Source organism: Rattus norvegicus, chromosome 14, assembly GCF_021556685.1.
Source record: "Rattus norvegicus strain SHRSP/BbbUtx chromosome 14, alternate assembly SHRSP_T2T, whole genome shotgun sequence".
In the NCBI taxonomy this organism is placed as follows: Eukaryota; Metazoa; Chordata; class Mammalia; order Rodentia; family Muridae; genus Rattus; species Rattus norvegicus.
This window is the reverse complement of record NC_141547.1, coordinates 64,900,415-64,920,397: the sequence shown is the minus strand read 5'-3', so window position 1 is coordinate 64,920,397 and position 19,983 is coordinate 64,900,415. Positions and strand designations below refer to the sequence as shown.

The following is a 19,983-nucleotide window of genomic DNA, read 5'->3' as shown; positions in this document are numbered from 1 at the left end:
ACTTTTCCCGATTGTGGCTATGGGATTTTGATAATAGCATTACCATGAACATGAGTGCACATATATTTGTTTTGAGAAGTCTTTCTTTCTTTCTTCCTTCCTTCCTTCCTTCCTTTCTTTCTTTCTCTCTTTCTTTCTTTCTTTCTTTCTTTCTTTCTTTCTTTCTCTTTCTTTCTTCCTTTCTTTTCTTTTCTTTCCCTTCCTTCCTTTCTTTCTTTCTTTCTTTCTTTCTTTCTTTCTTGTACATATATCTAGGAAACAAGTTTTTTTTCTTTTTTTCGGAGCTGGGGACTGAACCCAGGGCCTTGCGCTTGCTAGGCAAGCGCTCTACCACTGAGCTAAATCCCCAACCCGGAAACAAGTTTTTTTTGTCTTGGGAATTACATCCCCATTTTTTCCTGAATAGATGACACCATATCCTCAATTCATGAGTTTCATTTTTTTAAAAAATATGTATTAAATTGGATGTGTAAAAGACTTCCCTCAAAGTGTTGTCGAGGTTAATGAGCAGATGTTCAAAGAGCACAAAGCCTCATGCCAGGCAAACACCTGATGTTCACCATTTGTATGGAATATAACATATGTATACAGCAGACTGTCCACAAAACATACAATAGCTGCATCTTCCTTTTATTTCTTTTTCATTTATCAAGGAGTGAAAGTATAAACTTATGACTAGTCTCTACTTTCAGAGAAAATGGACCATATTTTAACTTGGCTCAGGAGAGTCTGTAAAAACAGAGACATTCGGCCCAGAGTAAAAACTGTGGTTATAGCATGTATCTAAAGACTGGCCAGAACTCGTGTCTCCAGTTGTTACAATTCATGACTTACTGGCAGAGATGTCCTCTATACACTGCTGCTGGGTTGTGATGTAAGCCACCACGTGTCACACCTCATTACATCTGGGCAAATCATCTCAGATTGTCATGCCCCTATTTTTTAAGGTAAGAATTGAAAAGAAAGATTGAGATAAAAGTAATAAGGAAATAAATGAATAGATAAATACATAATACCTACAACATAAAAACCAAAACCAAGCAATTAAAGTAGAAACAGTTATTGTTTAGATACCTCGTTTCAGTGAGAGAAGACGAACTAGTAGCTTAATTGATCCAAATATGATTTGAAAAATGGCTGAGAGATAGACTTCCTGGCAGAGAGCTGACTAGGTCATTGGTGATGACTACTAAGACATACAGTTTAATTTCCTAGTTTTCAGATGTTGAAAATACTAAAACAGCTCTGTTTTTGGCCAAAGTAATGAATTCTACCAAGATAGTCATTCTTGGGCAGCAATATTTTTCTTTCCTAAATAATTGTTTGTTTCCTTGTGGAATTGCTGAGTTGCCAAATAATATCTGTGTATATGGAAGGGTGAAATCTATGGATAGCCTTTCCATGCATTTCTCACTGGTGGCTGCTATTGCCTCTCTCCAGCCCTGGGTGGTCATCTGGAGCTGGTTTATAATGGTCACAGGAACTCTGAGGTGGGATGAAACTTCTCCAAATATATCCATATACAAAATAGAAACTTTGAGTTCGAGCAATTAGTTTAGTTAAAATGAGTTAGAGTTAAATCAGGAATATATTCCATTTCTCTGATTTTTAAACTTTGTTTCTTTCCCTCCTGCGTTAGAGTTCTCAACCTTGGCTGCACATGAGAATCAGCTGGGAGCTCTAAGAAACTTCAGTGCTTAACCCCAAGACAAATTATAAAGTAGAATCTCTGGGGTCCAAGCCTAGGCATAAGTACCTTTGAAAATCTCCCAGATGATTCCGATGCATAACCAAGGTTAAGGACCGCTACTCTTAGCTTCTTTCAAGCAGAAGAAATGAACTGTGGTATTCTATAAAGAGAGTAGTTTGTAAAAATTATTTTAACATATCCCAGTGGTTTTCTCATATGCTTTATTTTCTCCTGATAGGATCACTCATTTGTGTCATAGAAGAGAGCCAAGGTTTCTTTGCTGAAGATGGTAGATTGATGCATTTTTGGCTGCCCTTCTTTATTAACCCTCAGGCTACCTCATCATTAGCAATGGGGTCTCTGTGATAAAACACAGGGCAATGACCAATATCTTTCAATGCATCCCAGGCAGCGGCTGCTTTAAACCACTCTGTAGACATTCTGACCATCAAGAACCATGGGCCTTGGTAAAACCTCACTCTAATGATTGATTATAATATTTCTGTCTCTTATTCCATAGATGAATCTCAACTTTCATTTTCTTTGTCTCTAGCTATTCAAGAGAAAATTTAAAAAGTTTCAGGATCAATAACACAAACATAATATTGTCAATTATGTATTTTCTTTATGTTCATGTTGCCGTGTGTGTGTGTGTGTGTGTGTGTGTGTGTGTGTGTGTGTGTAAACACATATGCAGGCTCACACACATATGTGTTTTCTTCTTGTGCTTTTAGGACATTTTTGAACTGTATCTGTAATCAAGTGCTCAAACTCAAACTCCTGGAGAACTGAGGCAGAAACTAATATTAGAAACTTTTCTGCGTGGATAGATCATATGGGTAAGTAAAGTGTTTGTATTTCTTTTAGTGGTATTTATATTTTTAAAGAGTTCTAAGCTCCCTCTGACCTCCAGCCAAGCAACATTTCCAAAGGAAAGAAAGCTAAGGGGAGAAATGTGTTGCTCCCCCAGCAAAGCGGTCATGAAGAAACAGGAGGTAAAAATGATGGTCAATCCGTTGTTTGAGAAAAGGCCTAAGAACATTAGCATTGGTCAGGCTCTCCAGCCCAAAAGAAATCTGACATACGTTCTCAAATGGCCTCACTATAACTGGCTGCAAAGGCAAAGGGTCATTCCCTATATGTGGTTCAAAATATCTCTTGAAATTAACCAGTTCACCCATGCCCTAAACTGGCAAATAGTTATCAAGCTGCTTATGCTTGCCCGCAAGTCCAGGCCAGACACAATGCAGGAGAAGAAGCAAGGCTCCTGGTCCATTCTGAGAAGAAAGCTGCTGACCAAGGTGACATATCAGCTAAGAGACCACCTATCCCTCGAGCAGAGGTCAATACAGTCATTACTTTGGTGGAGAAAAAGAAGGCTCAGATGGTAATTGCCCATGATGTAGACCACATTGAGCTGATGGTTTTCCTATGTGCTCTGTGTTGAAAGATGGGATCTCTCATTGCATCACCAAGGAAAATGCCAAGCTTGGGTAGCTAGTTCACAGGAAGATGTTCATGGCGGTGGCCTTCAAAAGGTTAACTTAGAAGACAAAGTTGCTTTAAGTAAGGTGATGGAAGCTATTAGGACCAACACCATAGAAGAAACATCCTGGGTCCTAAATCTGTGATTTGAATTGCCATGCTGGAAATTTGCCAAAGGCTAAAGACCATTCCACTAAATTGGATTAAATGTACACAGCCTAGATTTTTTTGTTCATAAGTATAATTACTAAGTTATCTTTCAAAAAATGTTCTAAATTCTACAATGCCAAACAAACATACAGAGACATATATTCTGCATATAAATATTTCAGTGAGGTTCTTGGTGCTATGGAATTTATTTTATGTTATTTAATATCTTAGCTGTTTAGGCTATTCATTGCTTAGTTACATTTGTCCGGGTAGTTAGCTTAGAATATGATTCTATCGTCAGGGAAAGAAAAGGTTATGCATGGGAATACCAACCCAGTATGTTAGATTATGAACAAAGCTGCTTTCTCCTAACTCACTTGAAATGCAGAGATTATCAGACAAATATGGAACTGGAAACTTTTGCACAGGAGCCAGGATGACTTTTAGATGAACTAATGCAACTAGAACCTCTCTCATGGGTGGAGATGGTCCCATTGACTGACAGGATAAAAGCCAACCTCTCCAAAAGAACTATATTCCCCAAAAGTAGGTCAGGAGAGTGGCAGATCTTGTACATACTAGACATTACTATATGATCATAAACTAGGCCTTCTCCTCTCACTTTCATTGTCTTCTAGAATCAAAACTAATACTTTTAAATGGATATCTCCATCATAACTAAAATCCCCATCATTATTGAGACTATATGCAGAGGGAAATTTGTATAGATACTTGGAAATGGGGTGAATTTTGATGTTGGCATAGTAAGATAAATGGGTGTCCCAAAAATTTCTTAATGAAGTTATGATATATTCTCATTGTATTTCTTTTTTACAACAACAACAAAAACATTGTAACATTTAGGATGCATTTCTCATGGTTAATTAGAACTCTTGATATTATGAACAGCATGTCAGAAACTGCCTGGAAGATTAAGTCCTAGTTATTACCAAGCTTCTGGTACAAGTAGCTGGGAGAGGGGATAGAGTTTATTAGATGTTGCAGAGAAGGGGGTTGAATTGACTTTTAGAATTAATGAGTACACAGCTAACTTGAGACAGAATGAAACTGCCACACAGTCACCTATGGGGTATTCTATACAATCTGTGTGGAAAGAGTTGACTATCACATATGTTGTGATAGACATGGCTCCAGCATTTAAGGTGGCATAATGAAAATTTAGGAAGGAGACTTGGACAGGAGTCTCCAGTAAGACAGTAGAAAGAGATACAAACAGTCTTAGTGCATAGTGCTGAAAGATTACAAATGATTATTCTCTGGGGGACAATAAGTAACATAAAAATTTTTGCTTCTTAAGTGTGATGCTAATTAAGAAGTAGAGGTAGTAGTTAGATAAAGAACAGAGATAAGCACAAATGAAATTGATAGAAGGTACATGTTTGGTTGCTTTAAGTGAGGTCCCTTAGCTGACTTTTTAATAAGCTGCTCTGTTTCACCACAAATGACAAAGATGCCTCTTTAGAAAAGATGGGTAAGAAAGTGTGTGTGTGTGTGTGTGTGTGTGTGTGTGTGTGTGTGTGTGTGTGCGTGTGTGTGTGTTCAGATTAATTTGCCTATTGATTGGCACTCAGTGAGATTTCAAAGTTTGGTTATTGATCAATAGTTGTATGCAAAAATCTCCTTTATACGAGAACTTGGGCCCTTTAGGGTATGGCTGGATCACAAGGGGGTTTTACTTCTAATTTTACAGAGGAATCTTCATTTCCATTGTGCTGTAGCTAAATTGCAAAGGCTTTCTCCAGTTCTCTAGATGTCTGTCGTTTTTGTTGACTATTTCTCTATTTTATAGAAGCTTTTAAATTTCATGCAAACTCAACTGTCAGTTCTTACTTTTATTTCTAAGCTATAGCAGCATTACTCAGAAAGCATTATACCTAGATCTTGAGCTGTTTTACATGCACTTTCTTCTTTCTGGCCATGGATTAATATTCAAAATATATAAAGAGCTACAAATTAAGCATTAGAAAAGTAAAAGATCATAGCAACAAATAATCCATAGAAATGAGCAGATACTTTTGAAATAAAGAAGCAAAAATTCTAATAACCTCATGAACTATATTCCCTGTCTAATTTTTTTATAATGTAAACCTTTGTAATTTATTAGTTCTCCGTCATGGCATTTCTTAACATCTCTAGTTCCCATAATGAGAGTGTTTGGAAAGGTGACCTGCTTTTCCTCTCATTTCGTGCTTGTAGGTGCTTTCTAATGTTGAAACACAAGGCAAGCTGCCTGCCTTTTTCATCTCATACTAAAGTTTTACCACTCACTTGAGGATCATTTTCTTCCAAGAAACAAAGGTTTTATCACTCACTAGAGTAACTGTGTACACAAGATGAATAGAGAACAACAAATCCATGTAGAGATCCTGGTGGTGGGCATCGTGTTAGACAACTTTACTGAGCTATCCGAATTCATAGAAGAAAGGCCTATAGCTCATTCCTGAATTAGCTAAATATCAATGAAGTCTATAAACACTCGGAAGCTCATGCCAAAATTTTCATGTTTCTTCCTGTCTATCTTGAACACTAAATTGTTTTTAAGTTAAATACCAAATACAAAGACTCATCTTGTATACTGAATACATATTTGCATAATTGTTGAGAGAAACAAATCATCTCTAAGAAGAACAGCACAGTGTCATAGCACTCATTTTAGAAAAAAATGTGTACTATTTTATGTGTATGAATGAGTGTTTTGTCTGAACTCATATATGTATACTGTGTACGGTGTGTGCATGTGTGTGCGTGTGTGTGTGTGTGTGTGTGTGTTTGTGTGTGTGTGTGGCATATTGAGGCCAGAAGAGGGTTTTGGATTCTTCGGAACTGGTGTTAACTGTTGTAAGCGATCATATGGATGCTGAAAACCAAACTTGGGTTTTCTTCAGGAACATGAAGTGTTCTTGGTCACTGATCCATTTCCTCAGCCACAGTACACTGTTCATCTTGGGCACATTGAATAGAATACTTCTTGAACTAGGATATATTAAAATCTCAAAGTGACAAATCACAGCCTAACTTTAAGTATATGTGTATTTATTTATTTACAACATATGAAGGGAGACCATCTAGGAGTTTATGGACAATTACAGTTTTGTTATTTCTATATAAATGCAAGTACTGTGTCTCATGTAGTGCACGCTCCCTGTCAACCTGATGGCCACTAGGTTTCTGTAGAGTTCCTACCATACAGTTCCTACTGTAGCCCCAAACTCCTGCAGCATATTATGATATTGGGTATCAGAAAATGTCCAAATGGAGAAAATGTGTTTGGTTCCTTTCTTTCCTGTAGTCTCAGGATAAGCTAAGTATTCTATCCAGGGATTTCCCCTGAGTCTTCTCACCGCCAGCTCGGAGTGTAATGTAATTCTGTTCTGAAGTCTGGGACAGAGGAAGATTGTCTCGCTGAGCTTTGACAAAAGCCACAACTGAGTCAGAAAAAGGAGACTGTATATTCTGACCCTCGGACTGTCACAACAGAACACTAAAAGATGAGTGGCTTATAATGGCAGAAAGCTATTCCCTCATAGTTCAGAAGGTCACAGGTAAGATGGCCAAGTCTTATCAAGCTTGGATTCACCTGGAAACATTGAGGGAGAAGTGGCTCTGGGCTCTTTCTGTCTTGGTTTTGCTGGTGGCTGGCAGTCCCAACATTTCTTGGCTCATAGACAGATTATCCCTTTTTTAACTTTATCTTTTTATAAGTCATCACATTGAACTTCCTTGATCTTCATGATGCTGTGTGTGCCCATATTTTTTTCTTTTCATAAGAATACAAGTCCCTCTCAATGTGGGGTGATTTTATCTTTAGTTAGCTATACTTGCAACAATTATTTTTTCCAAAAGGAGTCACAGTCTGATATTGTGAGTAGCCACACATTACTAGAAAATACTGTTGTAATAAAGACTCAAGAAGCTATGGAGTAGCTCTACCCTAACAGCAGTAACCAGGGTCAGAGGCCTGGTGTTGGGATAAAGTGAGGACAAAGAAACCAAGTACAAACTGTAAATTTAATTTTTTTCAAATCCTATTTTTAATGTCAGTCCTTATCACTTTAACCACCTTTGTAGGCAACCACCCACTAGATGTATTGATAAAGAAAGAATATGGGAGTGGGGGAAGTGAATCTGTTTAAAAAGCTTCTTTGGAGCAACTCCTGTCTGTGTTGTCTGGAAATCAGCAGTTCAGTTCGCAGGTTAGCAGACAACAGCAGCTTGATAAATTTCAAGGATATACTAGTAGTCCAGTTCGGTAGAGTGGAGTTAGCAACAGTGGTGGCATGATCTAGCAGAGACAGCCAGGTCTCATCCTTGGCTTGAATCAGCAGGAGGGACCAGCAGGAACACCAGAAGTTCTCAGCCGTTCCACTATCAGCAAGGGATAACACTTATTGCACATCTAGTTGTACCAGTAAGCCAATTGCGCTCTCTCTCTCTCTCTCTCTCTCTCTCTCTCTCTCTCTCTCTCTCTCTCCCTCTCCCTCTCCCTCTCCCTCTCCCTCTCCCTCTCCATCTCCATCTCCATCTCCCACTCCCTTCCTCTCTCTGAAGTCCTATTTATACCCTCCAAACATCCCATGTCCTCTATGGGCCTTGGCTCAGTACAAGCCTTGCCTCAGCGCGTGGAGCCAATCAGCCTGAGGCATAGGAGTCTTTACAAATGCAGCTCGATACCCAAAGTAAGGTTGACTTATACATGTGTATTCTTAGCAAAGAATCCTTCATCGTGTGTTCCTCCACATGTTTGCTTAACAGAACATCCTCTCTTCTGTGTCTGCTTCAGTGAAATGTTCCTTCAAGAGCTTTGGTCTTTCACCTGTGTCTAGTTCAGGAAAATACTCCTTCATGTGTTTGCCCCAGCAAAACACCATCCAATACAACTGAATTTCCAAAGAACCTGTAAGTTTCCACTTTAATAAACATCTCTGCATTAAAAGACATGTGTTTTTTAAAAACACATAAATCTCTGCATAAAAGACATGAGGATGAGGTAAATTAGCCATCTCTTCACTATCTACAGTGGTGAATGCTATTTATTTAGTCTCACCTTTGGTGACCTTTGATATACTCCCTGTATTTGGCTGCATTGAATAGCTACAAATGTAAAATGAACTATACTTTTATTTCCCAAAAAATACCACTCAAGTTATAGTGAGCAAGGTAGACTTTCCTGAAGATCTTTATTTTGTTTTTGTTTTTTTTCCCCCGAGCTGGGGACCGAACCCAGGGCCTTGCGCTTGCTAGGCAAGCACTTTACCACTGAGCTAAATCCCCAAGTGTAAGCAAGGCTTTACACTTGGTATTCCATCGTAGACAGCTAAAAAATCTACAGTACAAATTTTAAATTTTAGTTTTTCCCTTATATATTCTTCAATTGTTTTCCAATCTTGACTTTTCTGCTTCTTCCAGTTTATCTAGAGGTCTCCTCCCTGTGTTGCATATGGCATTTGTGTTCTCTTGATTTGCCTTCAAATATTCCCACACTCTTTTACCCACATTTTCTGGAGCAAATTCTTCATTATTGCTATATTTAACTGTATCAAAAATCAGTTGGAATGAATGAATACAAAGGCTGTTGTTTATTGCATCTTGTGCCTGACAATGAGTTATTTTAGTAAAAACAAACAAACAAACAAAACCAAAAAAGGCCCACAATTATTTTCATCTGTAAGTCTTATACAGACCTAACTTTGCTGATACTACTCTAACTTTGCTCTAACAGATGCTGACACTCTTGATACACAAGTCTTTACACTTTCATTTGAATGTTTCCAGTGCTATCAAGATACCTCCTTATTGTCTTTTTAAAGTGTCTAATTTATGAAGTTATTAAGAAGCCAAAATTAATTTTCTAAAACTCATGTCTTCCTCTTCATGGACAACTCTCTAAATACCTATCTGTGTTTCTCTGGAGGTAATTATTTAGGTAAATATGTATTAGATGACAACACTGTAAACATTAGGCGATCTAGAGATATTTGGTATATAGTCTTTTTCTTATGTATGTTTATTTTCAAATTGAGATGGTTTTGAGCATGTGGCAGGAATACACTCTTTTCATTTACTGTAATAAATTAGGTCTTCAATTTTTATGGTATATTAAGTAGATACTAAACTTTGAGTTTATTTTAACTTATTTGAGACTCAGTTTCTTCATCTATTCCACGAGGGTAATTACACTGCAATAGGCTTGTTGGGAGGATAAATTGCTATATTTCATATGCACAAATATAAAGGACATACAATGAATCCTATGATAAATATTTGATATTAAGTATGATGACAGAAAGTAGTCTGTTATTACAGTGGGTCAATATTCTTATCTGGAAAGATCAAGATAGTTTGTGTCAGAGATGGAATTTCTGGGGTGCTTGTATAAAAGTGCATATCCCAAAGGCTGAAAGAAAATTCTCTTGCAGGGATAATAAGGTCATTGCTAAAGTGAAGAGAAGACTTGAGTTTAATTAGAGTAAATGTACAAAGAATTGAGTATTGGGGTTGGAGGGAGTAGCCATCCTCAAACTTCTAGAGCAAAGCTACAGAGTTGCATATTATTTTTCCACTGACTGTCTCTAAGGCTGGACTGCAGGTGTTACTGATATAATTTACAGTCTGTAGGTATAATCATCTGGTAGACACAAGCTGGTAAGAAGCATGAAGCTCAAACTAGTTGAACTTCCAATTAAAGAGTCCTACAGCTTGATGTGTTTCCTATGAGCTGTTGCAAGCACACGTTTGACTCTTTTCTAAAAGTTCAGATTAAAAGGAAGCAAACTTCCAAAATTAGAATCGTAATTAAAATTTGACTTTGATCAGTAGCTGCTGAGAGGGTCATTAAGAGCTATGAATGTGCTGACGCAGGGGCTTGTTGGGCAGATGAGGTGAGGAGGGGGGATTTGAAACAAATAAAAAAATGTTAAGAAGCATTATCAAATTGCAAATATCAATTATTATGGGTGTATGGATGAGTGATTATTATATTAAAAACATTCTTGGCAGGTGGCCCGCATGGGCGTAGATAGCTGCAACTCCATCAGAGCTCAGATTTAATTTGATTTTTGCAAACATGTTTTGGGTTTCGTTTGCGTTGCTAGGCTTCGGAGAACACTGGACAACAGCTGGGAGAAAACTGTATCTAACCTTCTGCAAAACATGTTGAAAGATCATTTGACTTTCTGCAAAGCTTAGAGCATTCTAGCTCCAAAAATGTGCTAGGGGGAGGGGTGAGGGAGAGTCAAAGACTCACACACACACACACACATACACACACACACACACACACACAGAGAGAGAGAGAGAGAGAGAGAGAGAGAGAGAGAGAGAGAGAGAGAGAGAGAGTAGGATGAGAGAAGGCAGGGGGTGGGAGAAGCTGGGAGATGTAGGGCTTTCGAGCTGCATGCTGAATACAGGCTAGACATAGTATTCTCTAGACTAGAGAACCAGTGATCAAGGAGACAGGGTAGAGCTGAGGGCTTCCTTTTATTTTCCCTGATAAAGAATAATGGCTCGTGTACGTCGATGATGAGGGTTGATATGGCCAAACAACACAAGAAGGATAGTGGTTTTAGCTCTCAGTGAGCCAGCTGTGTGTTGTGGCTGCCAAGAAGACTAATATAATCATAGGCTGCAATTATAGAGGCAGAAGAGAGTGATCACTGCCCTTTTTCTTCACACCTGGAATGGCACATTCACTTCCAAGAGCCCACGATGCCCCCTTGTCTGTCTGACATGTTCATATTTATCTTTTCAAAGCCATCCCAAGGTCACCTCTTGACACCTTTCTCATCCCATGCTCATGAAGCCTATCGCATCTCCACCATCTGTGCCAGCTCAGTTGAGCTAGTGTGCTTGTCACTTCTCATTGCCATATTGCTTATGTGTCCACTGCTCTGCAGGGTTAGTATCGTGTCCAACTCTATTTTATGTCTACAGACCTCATGCTTAGTACGTCCTCAGCATGTGTTGATGGATGCGTTGAGCAGGTCAGCTGAGCACGGTTTGAAGAGGACTAAGTAGAAAACCGAAGGGAATGAAGTTATGTTGATAGCCATCTGAAATCAGGCTATGACATGGATAACGAGTTGACTAGGAGCTGTATCTTCTTGATCAACCTGAGGAGCTTATATGCTGAAAGATGAAAATCATAAATGCTCTAGAGGATCTTAACCTTGTCCTAAAGGCAAAACCGAAAGAGCTACACTTAGAGAAAACAATTGTTTCATGTAAAAAAGTATTCTGGGATTTTTTTTTTCTTCTTTATTTGTCTGACAAAATGAGTCTTTAGGTTTTCAAAGGTAAGTCTTTGACTGAAGGGAGACCAAGGATGGAAGTATTTTTAGCAATTTGTTCAAAATATGACCAAAGGCTGAAAGCCCATGGATAGTGGGGTCCAGAAAGAACACATTGCATTCAATGGAAGTTAGGCTATAAGCCAAACCAAACAAAGGAGACTCAAGATACCTCAGTGATCTAAAGGTGAAAGAATTCTGAATTCCATGCACCACAATCCAGCTACTTATAAAGATGTGCATGTGGGCATGCACACACACATGAAGGTATGTGTTTATTTCTGACGGCTTCTTCCATGTTCTCTTTGCAAGCTACTATGCACTATATACTAGCATGGGAAGAGGACAGACATTTATTATTGCATTTTAATTATTCCCAGAATACTCTAACTGTAGAGGACAATAAAGGTGATGAATGCTGGGGCAGAAACAGAACCCAAAGAAGTTATAGAAATATAACTTGGCTTCTTAAAAGTATCGTGTAAGGAAATGAAGATTGATTTATGAAAACGAGCTAAATATTTAAGTGTACATGAACTGTACTACCACAGACAGGATTTTTTCCGATATTTCCCCCTTAAATAAATGTAATACCAAGCCGAGTATTAGGTAGATTTTCTTTTTTGGTTGCAATTAATGTAAATTGGCTTTGCCTAATTTTAGACAAAATTGAATTTTTGAAGATGTTGGGGCCTCACAGTGCTGAAATTAAAGTTGAAGAATCCAGCATTTGGGGACGCTAGGATCTTCAATGCACATTCACTGGAATAAATCAGTTCCTACTGTTTTTCTCTCTTACCTCCTAACACTGAGAATTAAATCCCCGGGTGATAGATTCGGATTGTCATAGCTGGGATCACGTGGCGGCTCCTTGACTAACAGAAAAGGGACACCTCGACGGATGGGCCCATTAAGACAGCAGACACCAGAGAATAGAGAATAGCAATTCCCTAAAGAAGAACCAAGGTGCTCTCTCTTCAGGAGATGCATGACAAAAAAACGACAACATTAGTCATCCGTAGACAATTCCAGAAATTTCCTTTGACTCAAGGCACTCAGGTGGCAGATGAGTGGTTATTTGTCATGGACATCTCCAAGAGGATTCAATAATTGAGTGAGTAACTTGGTAACATAATCATCTCTGTGTACCCTTAACTTTTGTTTCTTTGTGATTTTTGGAGAAACAAGAAGAACAAGGAGACTCCCTTTAAAAGGAAAAAGAGAGACCCACCTTGAATGTTTCTGTACACAAGCTTATTTGCAAATACACAGGACACACATGTACATTATCCACATGTAAAATACACACACACACACACACACACACACACACACACACACAAATGTTAATATAAACAATTCCTCATTAAAGAAGCAGTTAAATGCAACAGCCTTTTCCCACCCAGAATTCTTCCCCACTGCCACACCTTCATGCCTGCTGGTACTAGCAATTTAGTTACATGTGATAAATAAATACACAAGTGTGGGTAAGTTTAAATTCATTTTTGATGTAAATTGAAGATCATAGCTCTTGTCTAGGAAACTAGTTTTTATTGGTTTAAAGTGAAGGTGAAAATAATTTTGAAGATAAGGTCTCTTCTTCCCCTTTGCATACAAGAAAGGCTATAATAATATTCCTTTAAGCATTAAGACCTTTGGGTCTTCTTATGTGACAGTTATTAATGATGGATTCTATTCTGATGATATTGTATGATCACAAAATTCTGAATACAGAAGACATATTGAGATATTTCCCAGTATATGGCCCCAGGACACAAAGACAATGACTTTAGATGGGTTAGAGAGACATAAAATTTCATGGCTTGGAATCTATTCATGAAAAGCTAGAGAATATGATAAGGCAAATGTTCTAAGCAAGGTTTCTCTACCACATCTAAGCATGAAGAACAGTCTTGCTTATATAGCAGGGACCCAGAAATGCTAGATGCCCAGGGGGAGTTTAATGGTTCAGATGTTTAAGTGTTTCTTAATTTACCTACAGAACTTACCTAAGGGATGCTTCACACTATCTCAATGAAAAGTAATTTCCTGATGCAACAGTCTTAAGAGTGGAGAGTCAGAACACGTGGCCATCCCAGGAATCTGAGAGTATGGCTGTTTCTCATGATGCCTCCAAGGTAAGGGTAAATGGTCCTAGAGGAAAATGATAGATGTTCAAAGTGAGGATTGTCGCTAATCAGAAGCTGTACTGTAGGGTGACCATGAGAATCTAATTGGGTTGTCACTAATGTTTAAATTTAATTAAAAGAAAAAAAAACAAAACCTCTTTATACTCCTCTCTCAGTCTTCAGAATCAGGAAAAAATAAATAAACTATGCATTATCATGTAAAGAGCATATGGCCAGAACAGTGCAGGTCTGTACTTGTATAACAATTTTATGTCTGTAGTCCCTGTAGCAACATGAAACTCTGAATATATCTCATTGTCAACTTTCCCTCCAAAGAAGATCTAGGCTTTACTATGACCACAAACTATTTAAGCTAAGCCCTACTCTATCTCCACAATGAAGAAAATTCATAGTTGCTCTGTGCATCTGAAGTCTTTGGCCACTTCTTTGATTCTCTGGAGAGTTGGTCTTTCACTTTTGTTGCCAAGATGACTTTATTTTTCATATGATGTTAGCCATAGCTGGATGCCACTTGAAGCCATTTACTAGCTGCCACAACTATTTTCATGTTCTTTGACTGCTTTCTGAAAGGAACTTGGCAATATCAATGGCATAAGATACACAGCATAATTATAGGTTAAGTGTGCAGACCAGGTATCCAAATCATCTTCCTTTCATTAGGGGAAGGCTTGCTTGATTAAAGCATTTGATGCAGCACCTCACAGAAACATGCCTGAAAGTAAGATGAAAAGATGTGGAAACCAGCTTTCTGCAGCCACGAAGTCACCTTGCAGGAACACAACACCAGAGAAAGAGAGAGAGACTTTAGATTCCAGAGCCATGTGCGTAGATAACTAATCTTCTATGACAAACTGTTTCCAGTTCATGGGTCTGAGACATTGACTGGAGTCAGAGTGACATTTGCATGTCTCCACCACATGGACACACATGAATGATAGTGTTCAGAGCCCGTGACATTGGCAAGATTATTGGAATTTCTCAATGTGTTCATTGCAACCCTATCATTTCCTAACTAAAAATCACAATCATGTGCAAACTAGTATGAGTATGGTTTTCCACAGGATGGGGAATTCTTACAGTGGGTAGCTTTAGTTGTTTCATTAGCAGGAATTTCATTGATGAATGTACTCACATAATCCTATGTAAATTATCTTTCAGTTGTTCAGATTACATTAAGAAGAAAGGTCCATTTCATTTTGGCCAGTATATCATTACTCTTCTCCATTCTTTCTAGCCCCTTCTTTACCAGAGCCAAGTCTGGTGTTGGCTTGGAGTTCCCAGCCAGCAATGCCAAGCTGGTGTCCCTTCCCAACCCGCTCTAGTGATTTCATCTAGTTTTAAGTTTATATTCTCCTTTGGCAAATGATCCTGACTTTCTGTCTGTAACAGTGATAGAATGTCTCCTTAAATTTATTAAGTTAAAAAGTGAGTACCTTTAAAGAGAAAGTCTTAACAACAACCAAAAGAGGAAAGTTAGGTCCTTTACAAAACAATGATACAGATGACTGTAGGAATAACACACAGGCCTGGGTCTTTGCGTTATTCTCTTTTTCAGGCAAACTTGGAATGACTTTGAAAATGACACATGAATAATACAAGCTTAGAAAATAGGATGGGGCCACCCACCCATCTCAAAAATACTAATCCAGAGTTCCTCCTGTCAAAAGGAAATGAAGGGGCAAAGAGTGAGCAGAAAGAAAGGCCATGCAGAGTCTACGCAACCTAGGGATCCACCCCATCTGCAAACACCAAATCCAGACACCATTGCTGATGCTGAGATGTGCTTACTGACAGGAGCCTGGTATAGCTGTCCTCTGAGAGGCTCTGCCAGAACTTGACCAATACAGATACAGCTGTACACAGCCAAACATTGGATTGAGCATGGGGACCCTAATGGAGAAGTTGGGGCAAGGACTGAAGGAGCTGAAGGAGTTTGCAACCCCATACGAAGATCTACAATATCAACAAACCAGACCTCCCAGTCTTCCCAGGAACTAAACCACCAACCAAAGAGTACACTTGGAGCAACCTGTGGCTCCAGCCCATGTGTAGCAGAGGATGGCCTTATCTGGTATCACTGGAATGGGAGCCTCTTGGTCCTGTGGAGGTTCAATGACTCAGATAGGGTTATGTTAAGGTGCTAAGACAGGAATAGTTGGAAGGGAGGAAGAGTACCCATATAGAAGCTGGGAAGAGTGGAGGAAATGGGTTTGTGGAGGGGAAACTGGGAAGGGGGATAACATTTGAAATGTAAATAAATAAAATAACCAATAAAAAACAAACAAACAAACAGAAAAAGAAAATACTGTTGGCAAACAATCTTGGATTGGCCTTAATTTTTCTTAGAAATAAGTCAATTTTTAACATTTAAAACTTGGATTGTTATTAAAATGTTTCTTACAGTATATTCAAAAATAATGAAGACATTTCAATAGCCTGTCCCATTCTGGTTTAGAGATGGGATGCCATTTGTTTTCAGTGAAAATACATGCAGAGCTGAGCCTTTTGACTGTAATCATTTCGGACATGTTTCATATTTCTGATCTGTGGCTCCAGTGTTTGTTAAAACAGCAAAGTAAATGATTCTAAAAGGCCTTTGTTGGAAAGCTGGCTTGCTTTCCACTCAATGCTCTCCTTTATATTTCATTATAATTGAGTTTAGCAGTATATGTGGGTGGCCAGGTATTTCTGGTTGCTTTGTTTGGGTTTGTTTTGCCTCAGTTCTTGCCCTTGGACTGTGAACACGCCTCATCTCTGCTCTGTTTCCTCCTGCATTGGGTATGGTCGACACCCAGTGCCAACTATGCAGATGAGAAGGTGCTTTGTATACATTGGACCATTAAGGTGGATGTAGGAGCAGCCTGAGGGTCTCAAGTATTCATTAGACTCAGGGTTCCATTTTGTCCACTTAGGAGTTGTTATGTATCAGAAGAATAAAATCTTTGTTCCCCTTTAAACAGTCATATTGCCTTAGCCTCTTTGTAAAAGCAACAGTGCTCCTGTGGGACCCCTCCACCCCCCAAACCACTCTCTATTAATGTTAGAGATAATTAATTGGCATAATGAAAAAAGGTGGAAAGGTGTGTCACCTTGGGCCATTGTCAGTAAATTACTTTTTGACTTCTTTGCTGTAGTTCCCTCCCCCATCAACCTCAAATGAATTTGGGAGAAGAATATTCTGAAGCAACTATTTATAGATTAGACATACATTGTCACAAGTTGATAAATATCAAAACAATAGCTTTCCTGGGTAAATCAGAGATTGACCCTGGTGAAGTTAAGAAAAATATTGCCATCAGAATTTAAAATACTTTACATTAATGTGTTAAACAAATGGAAGACTGTTTCGTGACGACAATAAACTAGACCTAATAGCAAAAGCTATAAGGTTTATAAACATATATTTTTTCTTTGTTTTTTTTTTAGACTTAGGTCCTTCAGAGGAAGAACCCATTTAATTAGCCTTGGCTATTCATTCATTTATTTATCCATCTGTTTACTTATCTAGTGCTGTAGATTGAACCTAATGTACATGCCAGGCAAATACTCTAAGATACTAATATGTCATATATATGTGCATATAGAATACACTGTATAGCATATATCTGTGTAGCACACATATATGCATCATACACACACACACACACACACACACACACACACAATATTCCTTTGTTAAGTTGCGTAGACTGGCTTTGCGCATACCCCATAACCCATGCAGCCTTAAATTTTGTGATTGCCCTTGGCTCAGTCTCTGGAGGAGATGGGACTATAATGTCCTACCAGGCTCAGCTTTTAGCATTACATTTTTCCAGGAAAATGTGGAATGGCTTTAATTTCAGGCTGACCATGCAAGGGACACATGGTAGTTCTTCCAAGTAAAATTGAAGCGCCACTTCTCTGCACCCTATGGTGAGATGGAGCCAGCTTGTGTTGGTTCAAGACTGCCAGGGATGCCAAGCCTTTCTAACCCCATCTCCAGGAGCTTAATCTCAAAAGTGGCTGCACTGTGAGTACTTAAACTGTGAAGGTGCAAAATGCTGCACATAGAATACTTCCTCACAATCCTGGTGGCTAAACACTTGCCAGCACATTGAAGCCCATAAGGCTTCCTTCTTTCTGGTGTTGTCTGTATGACCCACTAGGGAAAAGCATGACTTTCCAGAAGGAGGAAGAAAAATGGGACAGTCCTATTGATTTAGAAAAACAACAAACAAAATCACTTGGTAAGAATAAAAGTTTCCTTTCATAGCAGGCAATGGTGGCAAACACCTTTAATACCAGTAGTCAGGAGGCAGATGCAGGTGGATCTCTGAATTTAAGGTCAGCTTGATCTACAGAATGAGTTCCAGGACAGCCATACTTACACACAATATTCAGAGAAACCGTGACTCAAAAAAAACCCAACCAAACAAACAAAAAAACAACAAAAAACAAACAACAATAACAACCACAAAACACAGGTTTTATTTCACAAACATGACTAAATCAACATTCATGATTTGATATTTGATTTGAACATTGAGTTTAATCCACAAGAATGTGTGGCAGGTTGTGTCTTTGTAGAGAGTCAGACAAGGGGTAACCATTTTAGGTTCACAAATGATCTGTGTCACCTATTTCTTTTTTTGTTTTAAATGATATTTTTAAAATGTAAAACCCATTCTGAGTTTTCTGCCTAGTGAAAACAGGGCATCATCAGATATGGCCCCAAGGTAATAGTTTGTTCTTGCTTTAACAGACAGGTGATACTCGAGAGTTGAAAAGATATTTTACCTTCAATAGTTCGAATAGTGATTCTTCCAACACAAGCATCTGAGTACCCGTGTGCTTTTAGTGAGCATGACAACCCTATAAATTGACAAACCACAGCTTGCTGTGATGATAGCCCTAAGGGATATATTTGTGTTTGTGCTTAAAACAACAAACAAACAAACAAACAAACAAAAACAGAAGCAAAACAATGTGGACTTTCTCTTTATGCCAAACTTCAAGTAAAGTAGGATTTTTACCTGGCAGAGAAGGGAAAGGTGTTTTGCATAAGAGATCCATTGCAAGTAAATCCACACAAACATAAAAGGCTCTCAGATACTTACCTGTGAAGTTTGCATCATAAGAACCTTTTGTGATGGAACATCATATTACTGAAATCATAGGAGTCTGGGGTAGGATGGGATTTGCCAAACATTTCTCAACACAGCATGTAGAGACAATAGAAATACTGCATGGATCAGGCTAAACAGAGAAAACAACCTACAATCAGAAGCAATGGAACCTTAGGATTATAATTCCTCCAAACTTTGAAGTCTAGTTATCTAGGTGGTGGTATTCTGGGAGTCACTAAGGCTGAGCCTCACAGCTCAGTTCTCACATTTGTCATGTGACTCAACTCATCTGGCAATTCTCTAGATACCATTCCCTCCCTTTTTCTTAAATGCTGATGGTCGGGGAGAGTAATAGTGTGGAGCTTAAAATTTAGACACTGCCAAGAGGTTTACTAGAGTCAGTGCTGGACAAATTATTCTTTCTGATATCATTTTACTTTCCCTCATCATGACTAAGCAAGATCCCCTTAATAAATAAATCTGACCCCTTCCTAAACTAAATGCACTGTCTTGAGATGTAGCTGACAATCCTTTGGAATAGAGAGAATGAGCATTGGAACCGTAAAAGAATGAGTGTTTTTAGTGCCCTGGCACAGGTACCTAAAATGAGGGTTTTTCTTTAATATATTTTATAATTAAACTATAATTAACCTCTATACCCCCAAACAAAATATAACAGGTTCAGCACAGATAGATTTGTATATTTGTGTATGTATATTAAGAGAATCAACAAAGGAAAAATTGCTTTCCTTTATGAAGAGAGAGATCTTCAATTATTGAGACACTTAGATGTGGATCTTACTCTTGGTATCAGGGAGGATTCTCTTTTTCTCAATGTCCTCTCATAAACTAAGGGTTGTAGGGGCTGAGTAGGCTGTACCCTAAAGGTGAACTGAGGACTTTGGAAGAAACTCATCAGCTGACTTCAACAGGAACATCTGTGAGCTCATATTGGCCCCATCCCTAGAGATTTCTGTCCACTGCTGAACATGCTACTTCCCAACTGTTCAAGATAGAGGCTTAGAGCTGGGCACATATTTTGAGATGCATCCTGCTGATTGGATTATTTTTAAAGTCGACTTCTTATCTAAAGTATT

General features: G+C 38.5%; 1 protein-coding gene and 1 pseudogene across 1 annotated transcript in view; both read left to right on the top strand.

Moving 5' to 3' along the window:
• LOC148001372 (uncharacterized) overlaps positions 1 to 16,738 on the top strand; it is a 57,649-nt gene extending 40,911 nt beyond the window's left edge. The window contains exons 5-8 of the mRNA XM_087584612.1: positions 2,425 to 2,529; positions 12,466 to 12,745; positions 13,634 to 13,769; positions 15,449 to 16,738. Coding sequence (XP_087440738.1) covers positions 2,425 to 2,435 — 11 coding nt within the window. The 3' untranslated portion in view covers positions 2,436 to 2,529; positions 12,466 to 12,745; positions 13,634 to 13,769; positions 15,449 to 16,738. The remainder of the gene's footprint in view (positions 1 to 2,424; positions 2,530 to 12,465; positions 12,746 to 13,633; positions 13,770 to 15,448) is intronic.
• Positions 2,644 to 3,321, top strand: LOC148001373 (large ribosomal subunit protein eL8 pseudogene; annotated as a pseudogene).
• Positions 16,739 to 19,983: the final 3,245 nt, after the last annotated feature.